Raw genomic sequence first — 15,496 nt, 5'->3', positions numbered from 1 at the left:
ACAGCTTTGCCCGCTGTCAACATTCATAAATTTATTTATAACACGCTTTAATACTGGAACACATTTACAACAACTTTTAGACTCAACAGAGCTTATTACAGTCCGCTCTGCTAATGAAAATCTTTTTAAGGTAAATAACAAATTATCATGATATAGGATTTATAAAATATGTACTTGAATTATAATCTTTCATCTTATTTATTAGAATAAAGATATTTCGTAATTCTTATATCATGATTATTTTATTATTTACTTTCAAAGAAAACTATATTGACCTGAACTATTTGAATTTAAAATATATATATTCATATTCGTTCATTTAGTGATAAAGCTTTGAAGTGCTTGAAATAATTTGTTATTTTTTTCAGTTTGCATATAATACTGAGTGTGCATAAGTCAAGATTAACAAATAATTCGACTTAGTAAAATTATTATTTTAGCGAAGAAATTATCAAATTAAATAGATCGACATGCATTTCACAATGCATCTGAAGAGCGACACTATTAAAAGAGCGGACTGTACCATTACTCTCAGTTAAATCAGTTTTCATCATTACTATTAATTTTTTCCATTCTCTTTTTTTCCGTTTTTAGATTTTTGGTGCTAACGGGTTGCGACGCAGATATAATAATATGTTTATTAAAAAGCTACCGAATATAGATATATTATATGTATATATATAACGTATATTTAATCATTATTAACGCTAACTTAGGTGTTAAGTTTCATTTACCTCTACCTTCGTAGGCACATTATCTAAATCTTAAGTCGTAGTTTTACTTTGGTTGCTTAGCCAGTGCGTTTTTACGATACCTTTAATGTGTTTTCGTCAATTTCGGAGTACCCTTCCACCCCCTCCCCTAACATCCACCCCGTGTCCGCTTCCCTTTCCCTGACATTGATAACCTTAAATGTAAATGTGTGAAAGTCTATATTTCTCTTTCGGATTTATACGATCAGCACCATTCGAGTGACCACGATCGTCAATCGGTCGTTCATCGAGCCGAACCAAAGTCAAGAACAGCAACCACACGTGTATTCTGTACTTAAAAAAGTCTTTTCTTGAGGCACGTCACTGCAGGACTTCAGCTCGCTTCGCCAAAACCTCATCATGAAAGTCTCAGCTGCGTGAAAGGTAAAAACTTGTCACGTCTATGACAGTAGGCCTTGTGCTATACCCAGTACTGATTTCTTCTAAGTAACGGATTGGCCCTAGGTGTGGTAGCCGAGGGACACGGCAGATCGGAAGTGTCAAAGCTACTCCACTCGTCGCCGTCCGGCACACCGTAAGGATACCTCGAAGATACGTCGACCTCGGAGCCAGCGATGCTGTCCAAAGGGCTAAGAGGGATTACTTTGCATTGGGGAAGAGTGGCTGGCATGGATGGGAGGACTGGAAGTGGAGTACTACTTCCTGTGATGCCATCATGATCATTACCGAATCGTTTGAGGTGCGGAGTGGCGGGCATAAGGTGATCAGGGGGTCTAGGAAGCGGCATCACTCCAACCCCGGGTGATGGTTCGGCCTTATTGTCTTCAGCGTGCTTGTACCGATTGTGTCTACACCTTATGGTGATTATGACGACCACGCCGAGGAGGAAAACGCCCAAGAGCATTCCCAGGATGAGGAGATAGTCGTTACTCATGTTGGGGGCTATTGCCATTTCTCCCTCGTGCCCAACCGGGTCCATCGGACTACCCAGGGTCATATTGAATTCGTCGACGTTATATTTAATACGAAAGTTGAAGTTGCCAGCCGCAGGCTGAAATATTGATGCTGCCAGGACAAAGCCGAAACTGTCAGGTGTCCCTTCGATTTCCAGAGCGGCCATTTTTTTACACACAACGTATATCAGGCCCGAAATCAACTCCTGATGAGAGAACTTGCTCACTTCTCGTTCTCGCGTGCCCTTCCTATCCCCGGAACTCCTGATGATCTTTTTAATTCTTGCATACTTCGGTTTCCTCGTCACCACGAACATCGGATTGCTACTTGTCAGCTTCGCCAGTGGTGTCGCGTCCATGTATCGTAAATCTAGCCGATTTCTCTCCCCTGCTATAGCCACCATGGGATTCACGATCATCAATGGTTCTACAATAACGTCGATGACGACATGTTTTGCCTCGAAATCGCTCAGCTGGGCTGCTAGCTCGAGGCTATCGTTTGACATGGTCATGTCAGTCTGCATGAACATCACACTTTTCGACAGAAGATCCGTGTGCCTGAAGCTAACCGCCGCAGCGTCCCTGACGTATATGGTGCCAAATTTCGGCGCCTTCGTCACATTGTACGTAACCAAATCCTGCCTCGCGTTGGTTTCCAGTCTTATGTTGTCCTCTGATATCAGAGCTACGTTGGAACCCTGTTGGAGGCTGACAGGGCCGACGACAGTCACGTTCAATCGGATTGGAAGAACGTGAAAATTTAATACCCTGTACACTGGGTTGAACCTCCCGTCGGATACCCTGAAGTAAAACGAGGCCGCTTGTAACGGGCCGGAGTGTTCATAGACCAGACGATTCGAGTCAACATCGTGCTGGCTGAACTTGTTCACTTGATGAACTTCGGATGAATTTTGATCTTGGGGAAGCAGAAGAAGCCTGCCATAAGTTGGGCCGGATATGACGTCGTAGGACAGTTCCTGAGGGTCCGTGTCCGGGTCGGTCGTCAGCAAGTTATCTCTGGTTATTGTCTGGTTCTGATTTCTTACAACGGAGACGAACGGCGCGTTGGTTACGAGTTTGAATGGCTCGTCATTTATCGGCGTTACAATTACTGGGACAGTCGTGTTACACAGTAGAATGTGGCCCGGAGTCAGATACACAGAGAAGTGAATACGATCTTCCGTCGTATCCGAGTGATCATGGAAGTACGCTACCTTTCCTCCTTCAATCTCAGGAAGTGTGAACGTCGTCACATTCAAGTCTGGTAGAAGCATAACGTGGCCGTGACTAGGATGCGTGGCGAGTCTGGTTACTACCGTCGGATTTTCGAGTCCAGCCTTTGCCTGCAGAAACTTAACAATGCCGGTAACGTTCACGATCACCTTCCCCGAACCTCCCTCCTCGACGCGGACACTTTCGGCTGATATGTATCTGTCAAGTCCGCCGCTTGAAACAGATATCTCAATTTGAAAGAGCTGAAATCATAAATTGTTGGATTGATATAAGAAATTTTGTAGCATATCAATTTTTGAAATAAAGTTTTTTATATGTGAACCTAAAAATTACCGTTATGGCAGTTGTTCTTTGGTTTTTAATTAGCATAAGAGTAAAGAAGATGGGTTACCTGATTTAGTACTGGCTTAGCAAAATGTGCCTCTACGTCGAAAACGAAGGAGTCGTTGGCAGAGAGATCCATGAATTGTTTGGTGTGTTCGTAAATTACTTTACTATGATTCAAATCGCTCTGATAAAACCTGTCAACCTCGAGCCAAATCCCCTCGCTCGTTTCCATGATTATCCGCCCGAGATGAGGCCCGCTTCTGACAATGTATTTTATTTTACGATTACCATCTGTACTATCGATAGAAAGTAGGTCCGCAGATATCGGTTTCCTTGTTAATGGAAACACGTTTAGTGGATTATTGTTCTTCACCGAGAGACGGACTTCTCGCGTTACAACCAGCATCGTATAGTTACTTGTGGTATGAACCCCATCATCAATCGTGAAGATAAATTCAGCATCTGATTCGTCTGTAGAGATAAGAAAAATTGCTTTGAAGCTCAAAAGTGATTTTATGAGAACTATTCTTCGTGTTTGGTTCAACGATAAGTGATTATCTTTTTCTTCACGAATTTTTCGGTACAAGTTATTGAAAAGTAGAGAAATCGTCTATTTAATGTTGATGGTGAAGCATTGCAAGATTTTTCTGACAACTTTTAAATTTTGGCAGAAATTTCTAACGTATTATCTAAGTAAAATTTTCTAAGAGCTCATTCCGTAATTCAACATGAAACTGTAATAATATTCTAAAGAAAAATTTTAATCAATGCAATATTTTCAACTTACTCGTATGTGTGAACATTATTTCCATGTTGTTGATTTGCTGTTGAGTAAAATTACGAATTTCCAATTTCTTAAACTGCTTCAGACAAATAAATCCATTTCTGATACTGTTTATATGATACCGTAAATTTTCCGGTTCAGTATCATTATCCAGTGTAGCAAGATCCTTGGACGTTATGAAAACGGAGCCACCTTGCCATACATTCAAAGTGGTCTTATTAACCAGAAACGGAATTTCGTCGTTAACGGGAATTACTTTGAATCTGAGCTCAAAAGGTTCGCTGGTTTTTTCACCGGCAATGGCGACGAGTCTAAGACTATCGTTGAGAGTTTCATCATCCGAATGTCGATACAGTATGACACCAGCAGCAAGGTGTTTTTGCGGAAACTTCTTCACCAGTGAATTTTTCGTGGAATCAATTATGGTACCGTGCTTTGGTTTTTCAATAACTCTATAGTCCGTCACCTTTCCCGCATAGTATTCCGTTATCACTGGGAAATCTGATTCGTCTAAAACGACGCTCTTTCCCTCGACGACGCTCAAGTTTCCACTTGCTAGGTACAACTTGTCAGGAATAACAACCAAGTTGAGGGCGAGGTCTCGGAGCCACGTTATCCCATTTGTAACGTCGAACGTAAAGCTGTCCTGAGTTTGGTTCGGCTCTGACTGAACATAGTGCAGTTTACCCTCATTAATAGTACTTTGCTCAAAGCTGGTGACAACGTAATCGTCCCTAGTTTCGTCGCTGTGTTCCTGATCAGGAGACTGGAGCTCAAGGTATCCAAATCGAGGCCTTTCTTTAACCAGATATATTATCTGACTAGGTGATATTTTTGGATGCATAACTTCCAGGTGCTTCTTAGACAGCAGAACACTCGTTGCTTCTTCGACGAGAACCGTTTGATTGTTGGCGACGATTAATGGTTCCCAATAACTCTCTGGGTAAACTTTGACAGTAAGATGGCCTTCGGCCTCAGTTTTTTTTGCAGATACGCGAAACCTTAAGCTGTCTTTGGTCAAAGAGCCACCTCGGTGTTTATAGATCACTTCTCCTTGAGCCAGATCATCTTGAGTGAAGGTAGCCGTCTCCTTATCACGTTTGAGCAGCACACCGTGTCTCGGTTTCTCTATCACAGTGTAAATTATCTCGCTCTCATTAGCATTCACGTTTGTCTCAATCTGAAGCACCGCTGTAGTCAGAGCCGTCGATTCGTTAAATTTTACCACCGAGCCATTGCTTGGTACAGGATTAACGTACGGTGGGCTCGCCTGGACCTCGAGGACTCCAGCGGTGTAAAAATGCCCGTCGGTGACACCTAACTCGACTTTTCCCGCCTCCTCGCCATGGTGTTTGAAAAGTATTTGATGCTGGTTAACGTCCTGTTGCGTGAATTCGTATATTTGTACCGAGGGATTGGTCACTTTGTAGAGTCCTCCGTTTGCCGCGTCTCGCCTTGAGTAGACGATGTCCGAAGGTTTGGTATCGAGATCAGCGTCAATGTACTCTAGTACTTTGTTAGTGAGAATTCGTTCCCCGTTGAGAACAACGTGAAACACTCTGGCGTTGAGTCGTGTTGGCGGGTTGTCATTTCTCATTGCAATTTCAACGTGAAAGTTACCGACGTACATGAAGTTCTCGCGCTCTGATGAAATAGCCACATACGCAAAAGTATCCTCCGGAGTCTCTGTATCATCATGAACATAGTGTACATGCTCAGCGGCCAGTTCGCTGGACGTGAAATACGTAGCGTTTCGTCTTGGGTTCGAATTAAAAGAATCGTTGACGACCTTTAACCAGCCATGTAGAGGAGCGACCGTTATGTTGTAAGTCAGCGAAGTAACACCGTAATTTTTACCGTCGAAACGCATTATCTTCAATGGTACGCTGCCCCCCTCGCTCACCCGTAATCTGTCGACCGTTTCAGGTCCGTTTCCGTTTCTCTGCAGGTTGTATCTGATATCAAGTGAGGACGCGACCTCCACGCACTGTGGCGCCTTCACTTTGAACACCATCTCATCGTTGATGTTGGAGAAAGATTTCCGGAGAAGTTTGTATCTGTAATGAAACGTGACATTAATCGTATCTGAAATCAGGATTCGTTTTTCATTCAAAATTTTCGACGACGAAACTGAATCAAACTGAAACGGTGGAATATTTTTGACCATGGAAGTAGACTTGAAACGTGGTTTTGGTTTGGATTAAGTGTAATTTCTACACACCTTAGTTTGCCTGCGTCGAGATCTTCCTGGGTGAATGTATCGCCTTTTAATACTGCTTTTTTGGTCAAAAACAGACCTCCATACTTTGGTGATTTCTCGATGGTGAATACGATCTTATTGACAGGGGTGGTCAAGGGGTTCGTTTGAAATTTCAGATTCTGCGAGCCTACAACAACCTCGACAGAATTGGTGAAAGTTAAAGGCTGTCGCTTGGCCTCTTTCAATTCCAGATCAATGAACGTGATCCTGAAGTCGAAGGTATGCTGAGTTCTGACTTCCCTTACGCTTGCTTGAAACTTAAACTCATCCTGAGATGGGCTGCCTACGTTGTGAAGATACCGCACCCAGTCCAACTCAACATCCTTGCTGGTGAAGTGATCGACATTGCTCCACGAGCCGGAGACGTCCTTGAACTTTTGTATTGTCCCAAACTGTGCCGGACTAACAATGTCGTATCGTATTTCAATACTGGAATCATCGGAGTTTGTTATGAAGGAAAGATTCGCCGGTGTCACGTGAGAAAATGACCGATGGACCACCACCAAGCCTGTATTATATTGAAGCTTTATTTGCAGCGGGTACGCTGAGACTCTCAAATAAGCTGGTTGACTGCTCTCGATACCGTCGCTCACCTGGAGTCCGAGCATTGCGTTCGATTTTGCTGAAAGGAAAGAACGGATGGGAGTTACTAGGAACAGATGATAATTGAAGCATTCTGAATTCAAAACGATTTTCAACTCCTCTCACCATTTCCTCTGTGAACATAGGCGATTAGTCCCTGTTGCAATTCCGCCTGAGAAAAGCTGTCGATCGGTTTTGTTGGATAAGTCAAACGTTCCACATGTCCTGCATCCATGTCTCCTCGAAGAACCGTGTAAACAAGGCTTTGAAGTGGCGTGTCGGCGTCTACAGCCCACACTAGTTCTTTGTTGAGTACTTTCCTTGTTCCCTATTAGAAAATCATGTATAATTACAAATTGGTTTCGAGTCTCTTCAACGTGTCGTCTGTACTGGTTTTCGAGCGGCGGTGAGGAAGCTTACTTGAGCCAATCGAAGGACTTTTGCAGTAGGAATCTCCAAGAGTGGAGGATCGTTGACAGGGGTAACGTTTACGTGCAGTGGGAATCTCAGGCGACCCTGTAAGTAACCTGGCAAAGTGTAGCTGGCACCAGCAACCAGCTTCAGCTCAAGAATCATGCTGTCCTCCGTGTTTTCGCTGCCATCGTGCATGTACTGGATCTGTAACAAGCATGGATTTTTTTAAATTCTACGTTACTTCGAGGAGGAGCATGAAGAATTTGGAGAAATTAAAGTAGAATTGAAATTAGGTTTATTCGAAGCGAAACGACTAGAGGTCCCTTGAGAATGGGGTGCTTTAAGAATACCAAAACGCGAGTTATAATTAGATAAGTGAAGTAAACGGTATGAGTAGAAAATTATACAATCTAACAAAGCTAGGAGGAGAAAGAATGAAAAGTGATAGTAAACGAAAATACGTTTAAATAAAATAAGACAAAGTTGTAGAGTAAGGGTTGGTTCTCTGTCGTTAGTGATACACGATAACGGCTATTCGGGGAAAACGAAACAGTTTAATTTTGGACGATGTATACAGCTATCCATTTAAAGCAGGCTTTCGAGTGTCCTTTGATTAACGACTCACTCTTTCGGCTGTAATTATCACCGTGAGCGTTGAATAAAAGAGTAATAAAATTGTGAGTAAAAAACTGATGAGAGTGAAACGAGTTTTATAACGAACGAATTCCGTCGGGATTCACAGATCCGTCACGGAGGGGAAGAAGGGTGATATATTAGCATATCGTGATTCGTGAGATACGGCAGTTGTTGCCTGCAATTCGAGTAAACCGAACGAGAAAAACTTTATGCATGGAATAAACAAATTAAAAACTAATTTAGAAAACCACGCAGCCCGGGAAAACTTGACGTTCAAAGCTTGAAGCATTCTATCGCCATGTTAATTAACGAGTAACCGAAACGGGTATCATTCAAAAATCCTGTTTTTCTTCCGTGATTATTGTTTTATGAATACGTTTTTTTAATATGCGAAAATGAGTTAATATCTAAGTAGAGTTCAAAAGTACGTGAGATAAAAAATTATTAAACTAGATTCGAACTTGCAGTTTCTCCTGCATTATTAAAAAAAAACGTGCACCCAAAGATTCCGGAAAAATATTATAAAAATTGTACCTGAAAATATCTACCAGGGGCCTCTATTCCATATATACCTATATATGGGGCATTCCGTGACATCTCCATCGAGATTTTAAGTCCATGTCTCAGATTGGTTTTATAATGTTTTGTATGAAACCACATGACAAAAAACGCAATAGTAATTTCTTTCAGAATTTTTTGACTCACCGTATCTGAAGTATAATTTAAAAACTTGAAATAAACTTCAACTTTCTACAATCTGAAAAATTTTTGACACCAATTAGAAACTGGAGATCTCAAAACTTCAAAAGACAAATAAGGAAAATAATAAAATACGAATTTATAAACAAATAAATACAAATATAATACATATATTTTACTGTAAATAGACATTTTTCGGCCCATATTATAATGAGCTTTCATGTTTATTATTATGTCAAAAATGCAATCGAATAATAACCATTTTAAATTTTTTTTTCCTATTTATCCTTTGAAATTATAAAATCTCCATCTTTTATTGGGTGTAAAAAATTTTACATTTTATAAGATTTTTGTAAACTGAGGTTTTATTTTCGAGTTTTCGAATTATACTTCAGATACGCTGAGTCGAAAAATTTTGCAAAAAATTGCGATTGCATTTTTCGTCATGTACTTTGGCAAAAAAAAAAAACCATAAAGCCAATCTGAGACATCGACTTGGAATCTTGATCAAGATGTCACCGAACGCCCCATATACATAAATCTATCCATACACTTGAACGCATATAAGAACATGTACGGAGCTGCGCAAAAACGTATGAATGTGTCTTAAAAAGTTGGAGTGTTATAAATAGAGCAACTCGGCTGCTGGATAAAGTGGCCGTTCAAACGCAGGCATAAGCTGTGTGCACGCCCGCGCCTAAAGGCGGATTTCTCGCCACGTTTCCTTACCATCTCTAAACATAGGCCTTACGACGCTTCGCTATCAATAGACGCGGGGTGCAAGAGGCCCCTATGACAAACTGGGAGAACACATGACAGCATTGCCTCTTCTTTTCGAATTATTTTTGTCCTCCGGTTCTGTTGCTACTGCTGGCTACTGTAGATGAGTGAACGTCTGACGTATTATAGCTGGTGGGTCTCGCTGGTGTGTTAAACTACATAAAACAATATTATTCGAGAAGATGACAGGGTGAAAACGGCCCAGATCTAATGTACTTAATCTCAATTTCGAATGTGAGGTACCGAAGAGAAATTTGACTACGAAACTCGTTAACGAGTCTCTGAAGAAAGGGAAAACAAATTAATACAATAATTAATACACAACTTGTACACCCTCGCCAGCTGGTAGACGGTGTCATCTTCCTAATGCCTGTTAATTTCCTCCCTTTTTATTACGCGCCTGTATTTCAATATTTATTATCTCTATTTACCATAAATATTCAACTCCTCTAACGAACCCTGAGGAACTTATACCGCGTCGCAATTTTCGCTTCGCGTTATTTTAATTGAAAAGCATATTCGACCGACCCCGTTGAAATTAAAAGATCAAGGAACGAGAAGGACGAGGCGTTCGGGGGGGTTTAATCGTCATCTCGGCAGACTGTACCTGGAAAACGACTGTTATTACATCGCGGCTTAATTTTGCCAGAAATTGATGTGAATAATTCTTGCAATGGGATAACATTCAACTTTTAGTCAGCCTGGATTATTCTCGTCAATTTCGACGGGATAAATTTCCACAATGTTTACTTAAACCTTGTGCCAAAATTCCCGTGAAATTACAGGTTTTTCCAGGTAACTTTCACGATTCTCCGGGTGTATCGAAAGCATGATTCCTCGTTTATAGACTGCTCAAACACTGCTCTTCAAATTATCTTTACTTAACAATTTTCAGTATTTTTGTTCAAAATATTTTTTTTACAGTCATAAATTTGTAATGTCAAGATCAATAAAAAAAATTTCAAAGTGGCGTTTAAATTCTAAACTTTTCCAGGCTTATCCAAATTCCAATCGTGGGTATAAAACGTGTAACGAATAGAAACATGCTACACGATTCTGTTTCAGACACAGTCAACCCTGCATTGACAGTTTACACGTTCTAATCTTGTTTGAACTTGACTTCGATAGCAAGTGACGAACCGCATCTATTTACTGCAGTCAGTGCATTTCAACCGAAATCGCTATTAGATCAGTGTAAAGTTTACGTCCATTTCACGACCTACCTTGTCTTGGTTTATTTCTTGCAGGGTGAAGGTATGGTCGGATTTGGTATTGAGAAGATCGAGGGCCAGAGTTCCGTGCGACGGCGGTGTGACGAGGGTAAAAATAACGCCCGTTTCTTCAACTCCGTATTTTGCTATATCTAAGATCATTGCTATGTTCTGACTCGTTACGAGAACGTGATCACCCTCGGACACCATCAAAGGGCTCAATGATAAAATTTCTAAATCCACTGGAAGGTTTGCGCTTGAGTAGACCTGCAAAAATAACGAAGAAGCTGTAGTTTCTGACAAGTATCGATACTCATATAACGATAAAACTATTTAAAAAGTTGTAAATTTTCGAGGAAATATCAAAGAGATATCTTTCAATCACAAAACACAACTCAAGCTTGTCTTTGAACGTTATTGAAAAGTTAAGTGAAAAACCACGGTATTTTTAATAATTTCCAAATCCGTCAAGGTAGATCGTGTTCGAATGTTGTCTTTACTTAACGCCAACCATCTTTAGGTAAAATTTGCCGATCCCCAGGCTTAGATGTTATTGCCGACGGCATTCGGGAGGTTCATGAGCTACCTCGACGAATTTGGAAACGATTGAAATCCTCGAACATAACCGTCGACATGTGCCGATCATCTGACCTTATAGTCCTCGGCATAGCTTGGTTTAATGCACAGTGCCTGGTCGCAGGAGCACTTGAACGAGTTGACACCAAGCTGAGAGCAAGATGCGCCATCGACGCAAGGCTCGGCCTCGACGCAGGGGAATCCCCAAACACAGCCGATGACGATGCCCTGGCTAACCTTGACGTCAGGAAGTCCGAGGGGTTTGTTGTCGAGTAGCATCTTTCTGATACACCCCTTATAACTAACGTCTCCGGACTTGAGCCCCTTGCCGAGAGCCTTGGCTCGCTGATTCAGTTCCGTTCCTCCGATGTACAAAGTACCGGCTAAATCGAGGTACCTGCTGCCCTTGGGCAATGCCAGAGTTTTCGCCGAAGAATCGACGCTGATTCCGATAACGTTCGGGTCGAATTCGACGACGACGCGGTGCCACTTTCCGTCGGCCACTGTCGTCCCGTGTATCAATTCGGTTGGCCCGTTTCCGGTGTTCATCAACAGTCGTATCTTTCTCTCGTATATCTCAACTCCAAGGTAGTCGGCGCGAAGAGACTGCCCGGCGTTGTAGAGAAGCAGTCCGCTCTCGCTGACGGTTTTCAAGTCCAATTCCCATCTTGTACCAGTCCGAGGTATCGGCTTGGGAATCGCTATGAATGCTCCGTCCTCCACAAAACTGATCTCCGTATCTCGGCTCGCGTCAAACTCAGTTGAACAACCCCAGGCAACGCCTGTTGCCACCGATTGACCCTTCCTCAGCCTTGCAGACTCCACGACGTTCGCACCGTTGTAGTGTATGTCCGCCATGCAGCCCCTCAGGTACTCCGTATGGCCTGATAAACGAATTTTACAAGGTTTAATTGATGGCCGTGATTCGTTTTGAGAAATGTAGTCTCAAAGTTAACCGGTTGGCTGGTAATCGATCATAAATGTAAATTTTTTAATAACTCTGATATTTCTTGATGGATTTGGGTGAAAATTGGTACTCTATCGTTTTGGGGGTCGCTGAATCTAATTTTGAAGGCAGGGTTGAAAAATTCAATGTGAGAGATTCAAACTGGCGGTTTAAAATACCGATAGGCCTCAGCATTAGTGAACCAGAAAGTCAAGAATGGAATAAGTCTTTTGAAAATTCTTACTCCAGGGTTTTTCAGGTCGCTAGTAATGAATCCGTTGTCAGAATTAAAGAATTGCAAAATGGAGGATCTAAAATGATGACGGCAATACTTGAAATATTTGTATTATTATGCAGTTGATCTAATAATCACCACTCGGATTTTTTTTTGGGTTACTAGCCCCGAATCTAAAATTAGAGAATAAAAGAACAGAAAAATAAACATAAATCTACAACTAAAACTTGAATAAGAAGTGAAGTAAATTTATGACTAGTCTCTTACATGCTGGGCATTACTTACCACCCTTAGGGGATGGCAGATTGACAAAATAACTTTCGCAATAGAATAAGAGACCTCAGAAAACCACTACAGGTACACCAAATTTTGAATTTGAATATAACGACAAAATTCATAATAAAACTAAGAATTTACCCCAACTCACTCCAATTTTCATTCTGACGGGGTAGCAAATTCAAAAAATAAGTTCTGAAATGAAATTAATGACCCACAAAAACCTCGAGTACCAGTTTTGTTACGAAAACTGGAAAAATCTGTACCAGTCAACGAGTTAAAGAGAGTTCAAAATAAAATTTGAATAATAATCAAAGCATGATCCTCTTTATCGCACCGAAGATACGGATAAGACTCAACGTTGTTATACGAGTTCGTGTCAGTCAATAACGATAATTAAATCAAGAAAAAAAAAAAATACTTATAAATTATTGATTTGACGGAAAGAAAAATGCAGTTTAATACATCACCAATTATTTTACCTAAAAATAGTTCGTTGAAGTCGCCCTGCCCTCCAATGTAGACACCGTAGTGAATGTTAAGTTCGAAAAACCGGCCGGGTAGGACCGACCGGGTCGCGTGTATTACGTCTATCTGGAGGGTGATGTTAGCCTCCCTCCGCGTAAGGTTCACCTCGTGCCAGCTGAGGTCGTTCAAGGTGAGCCCTCGAGGGCTGGCTATTTCGCTTTCGCCAGCTCCAAGGTTGATGTGAACCTGAAAAGGATAAAAGCTCGCGTCTAGATTCGTTTTTGAGACGATAATCTGATTTGGATAAAACCTTGAGGGTTTCAGAGGATGGATCTCGGTCGCGTAAAAAAATCCCATTACCTTCAGTCGACCGGCAACCAGCTTCACCAAACAATAGTCGGTCTTCCCAGCAGCCAGGAGCAGCATTGCGTCGGGTAAATGGGTTCGAAATTTGAAACTGACGTCGGATGCGCCCCGCGCTTCCTGGACAGGGAGGTGAATGTAACTCGCTCCATAGAATGATACTGAAACATTAAAGCGATCTTTGTAGCTAAGAGATCAATATGACCAAGAACTCAAAGCTGAAGCACGAGGTTGCGGTCTGAAATTCTATGAATATTTGTTAGGTTTTATTCATTCCAAAGGAAGATTTTCGCTTTTTATTATCGTAGTATAATAAATTAAAATTTATGACTACACTCAATGTACGTGAGTATGAAGTGTTAAGGTTAAAAACTGCGCAATGTGTCGCACAGAATCGATTTAGATCAGCAATACACATGGACAAGATTTGAAAAAGCAAGTAAAGGGGCACAAGGAACTATAACGTTGAGGTCATTGAACCTCAAATTCGAGCATAGGGTGAAATTCTTGAAACAGTAAATTCCAGTCAACTTCACTATGGTCCTGAAATTTTCGTGAAGTCTTTCACATCCAAAAGAAAAAAAATGTCGAAATGTAAACGAATGTGAAGTAAAAAAAAACAAAACATTCCTAATATTCTTGATGGACCTTTACAATCAAATAAAAGGGAATTGAGTACACGTAAAGTGTCGCTTATCAGCACTGTAATTGATGTTTTTCTTTTCCGTTTGCTCGTTCATTACAGTTGATCATTTCGGTTGCTTAGACGAAACGTTTCGTTTAATTAGGAGCTGAATTTAATCTCGTGCGAGACGGTCAGTATAAAAGTATCAATTATAGAGAGTTAACTAATGACCGAAACGATTGTGCCTACGTACTATAAAATAGAACGCGGGCACAAGCAACATAGTGTTTCCTCTACTGTTGTTTTAGGAAATAAAATTGTACCGAGCTGTAATACCACAGACATACATATAATGACAGTAAGCAGAGCCGAGAAGATGACATCCGAGCTATTTTTCCCCGTCAAATTACCACAGTAACCGACACATTGAAATCATCAGAGACCGAGTGTGTAACTCGGCCGTCAAGAAGCGCTACCTTTTTCATCCGTTTGGCAGCATCCCAAAAGTGTGCAGGCGATGCCTGCTAGAAACAGAAGCAGTCGCACGTCGTTAAGATGCATCGTATTTGTCATCGAGATTCCGCTCATCGACGTTGATCAGGACCGAAAACACCGCACGTTGTGGGCCGGTAATTGAATTTTTACCGCACACTTTACACCGCCACACGTGGTGCGGCGGGTGGTTACACGAATTCGGATATAACAGGTGCTTGTCCAGAAACGAGAGCCTCACCATCTACGACCGAATCGCCAGCGCTGCTGCCCGCCAAGCTAAGCCCTTATTGATCTCACGTGTACCCGAAACTCTCATACGACGATCCGACATGCCGGCATGGGGCTCATAAACCGCGTTTCGAACAGCCCGAAATTCTCCCCTCGATATCGCGCCGCCTCGAATCGGCAAGGAACCTAACCGATCCCCGAATCGAAGGTTCAACCCTCGTTATCCCGACGCCGAAAGAACCCGCCGTTCTCATCCCCTCGGTTACAGGTGCATCGCGAACTGCCGAGTCACTGACGACGAAATCTTCATCACAGTAATAATTCATCCTCAGAAATGATGTCGGCGATAACAGTTCCGGCGAGTAAACAATCTCGCCGGTTAAATCTTCCTCGGCGGCATGTTTCTCGGAAAGTTCACCAACCGGAGCGGATATTTAAAAAGCCGCGAGTTTCACGCGGCAGGTAACGTCAGATCCACCCAGTCGATAATCGCATTCATAAACCCGGTGCGAGGTCTTCGTCGGTGGGCGCAGGTTGGCCCTCGAAAGGTTGAGGTGCAGTTGAGTCAAGGGTGCGAAAGCGCCTCCCAGAGTTCACTGGACCCCTCGTTGTCCTCAGGGTGTCGGTGCACTGGACGCGCACGAGAATAGCAAGGGAGGGGGAGCCCGACTCGAGCCGGCGCCACATCGATC

The 15,496-nt window shown here is 42.1% G+C and overlaps 1 protein-coding gene across 1 annotated transcript; it reads right to left on the bottom strand.

Moving 5' to 3' along the window:
- Positions 1 to 315: 315 nt before the first annotated feature.
- On the bottom strand, positions 316 to 15,196 carry LOC124410959 (chondroitin sulfate proteoglycan 4). The gene is made up of 11 exons (XM_046889710.1): positions 14,558 to 15,196; positions 13,454 to 13,617; positions 13,108 to 13,339; positions 11,244 to 12,052; positions 10,605 to 10,859; positions 7,273 to 7,470; positions 6,979 to 7,180; positions 6,232 to 6,892; positions 4,014 to 6,067; positions 3,291 to 3,697; positions 316 to 3,141 (listed from the first exon to the last, which is right to left on the bottom strand). Exons 1-11 carry the CDS (start codon positions 14,667 to 14,669, stop codon positions 1,174 to 1,176), a joined length of 7,062 nt encoding a protein of 2,353 aa, XP_046745666.1. The 5' UTR covers positions 14,670 to 15,196; the 3' UTR covers positions 316 to 1,173.
- Positions 15,197 to 15,496: the final 300 nt, after the last annotated feature.

Source organism: Diprion similis, chromosome 10 (genome assembly GCF_021155765.1).
Source record: "Diprion similis isolate iyDipSimi1 chromosome 10, iyDipSimi1.1, whole genome shotgun sequence".
Taxonomy (NCBI): Eukaryota; Metazoa; Arthropoda; class Insecta; order Hymenoptera; family Diprionidae; genus Diprion; species Diprion similis.
The sequence above is the reverse complement of the archived record's forward strand: the minus strand, read 5'-3'. Positions and strand labels throughout refer to the sequence as shown.

Bases quoted from the DNA above. Each gene is read 5' to 3' on its own strand.
- LOC124410959 (XM_046889710.1), bottom strand. From the start codon at position 14,669: ATGAGCGGAATCTCGATGACAAATACGATGCATCTTAACGACGTGCGA. The intron at 7,181-7,272 runs GTAAGCTTCCTC...ATTTTCTAATAG, and splicing joins AAGTCCTTCGATTGGCTCAA to GGAACAAGGAAAGTACTCAA. The intron at 3,698-4,013 runs GTAAGTTGAAAA...TTATCTCTACAG, and splicing joins AATAATGTTCACACATACGA to ACGAATCAGATGCTGAATTT.